A 1,376-nucleotide genomic window follows, 5' to 3' on the forward strand; every position below is an offset into this window, starting at 1 on the left:
TTGGTAATAATTTTTAGAAAGAGCCTGAACGACGAAAGGAAAATGAATAAATGTATCTTTATTTTCTCAGAGCGTCCTTATTTTGTACAACCTAACTCTTTTGATGCAGAATTTAACCGTTTTGGGGGTTTCTTTTCCACCAGCGGTATTAACAAAAAACGCTTCTGTGATTCTTTGCTTGGCAATTTTCCCACCTCTGCAGCGCTTGGGCCTTTCTGCAAAGGAATTCTCAGGTAGCGCATTCCACATTGTACCAGTCTCATCCTGTGACTGCCTCGTACGCACACCTCGCGTACCGAGGAGTTTCAACTGAAGTCCAGGCGCCGTTGTTATTTGCAAGATAAAAAATATGTATATATTTATTCCAGAGCTTGAGATAACAACTTAGTGCCGCTTAACGACATAGAGCACATCACATTTGTGAAGTGAACAACAACAACATGGCGGGAACACAGCTCGCAGGAGCTGTTAACTAGCTAATTGGCGGAAACTGCGGTACTGCAGTAACATGGCTCCCCAACTGTCTTGAAAAATATGAAAGCTTTGAACTTGCATGTAATTAGAACAAAAACTAAGCTCTAGCCCAAAAGATACTGTAAAGATCTGTTCAAACGTTGAATAAAATCAAGTGCTCACAAAGCAAAGTTTGTCAATGTTCCTTGTGCAAGCGTTAAGTATTCTTTGCTGGCTCCTCGATGGGGACTTCCTTGGTCTCCTGGCGAACATCATCATCGTCTTTCACTTCGTCTGCAGTCAGCAGTAGAACGAGTTTGTGTATAGGTCTGTTCAGATACGAAGGCGGACCTTGGCACTTCCCATGTTCGTCTAAATTTCCATCTGCCGTCAGTAACTTTATCTTTCCGACAAGACCGTCTTCACTTGGGTACACTTCTACTATTTTTCTGACTGCTCACTTCCTTCTCGCTGCTTCGTTTTCTTTAGAGATCACTATGTCACCAATAGTGATGTTTTTCTTTGGCCGAACCCATTTGTGTCTAACTTGTAACATTTAAAGATATTCTTCACGCCATCTCAGCCAGAATTCATTAGCACAAAACTGCACTCTTCTAAACCTTATACGACAGTACACGTCAGGTCTTTGAAACTCTTCTGGAGGCGGTAACACTCGTTTGGGTTTCATAGTTAGAAGGTGGTTAGGCGTTAACGGCTCGGGGGCTTCTGCGTCAGACAGGTAGTCAACACTGAGAGGCCTTGACTTCACGATACACTCCACCTCCGTCAGAAATGTTCGCAAAGTTTCATCATCGAGTTGGTTTCCAACTATCATTAGGAGAGGTTCAAGAGCGTTGCGCACCGTGCAAATTAAACGTTCCCACGGACCTCCCATGTGACTATACTGTGGTGCATTGGACTTG

The 1,376-nt window shown here is 43.4% G+C and overlaps 1 protein-coding gene across 1 annotated transcript in view; it reads right to left on the minus strand.

The window, feature by feature from the left end:
• Positions 1-1,009: 1,009 nt before the first annotated feature.
• Positions 1,010-1,376, minus strand: part of LOC137968843 (uncharacterized) — a 597-nt gene continuing 230 nt past the window's right edge. The window contains exon 1 of the mRNA XM_068815316.1: positions 1,010-1,376. This exon is cut by the window's right edge and continues 230 nt beyond it. Within this exon, the coding sequence (XP_068671417.1) occupies positions 1,010-1,376 (367 nt within the window).

Source organism: Montipora foliosa, chromosome 8 (assembly GCF_036669935.1).
Source record: "Montipora foliosa isolate CH-2021 chromosome 8, ASM3666993v2, whole genome shotgun sequence".
Classification (NCBI taxonomy): Eukaryota; Metazoa; Cnidaria; class Anthozoa; order Scleractinia; family Acroporidae; genus Montipora; species Montipora foliosa.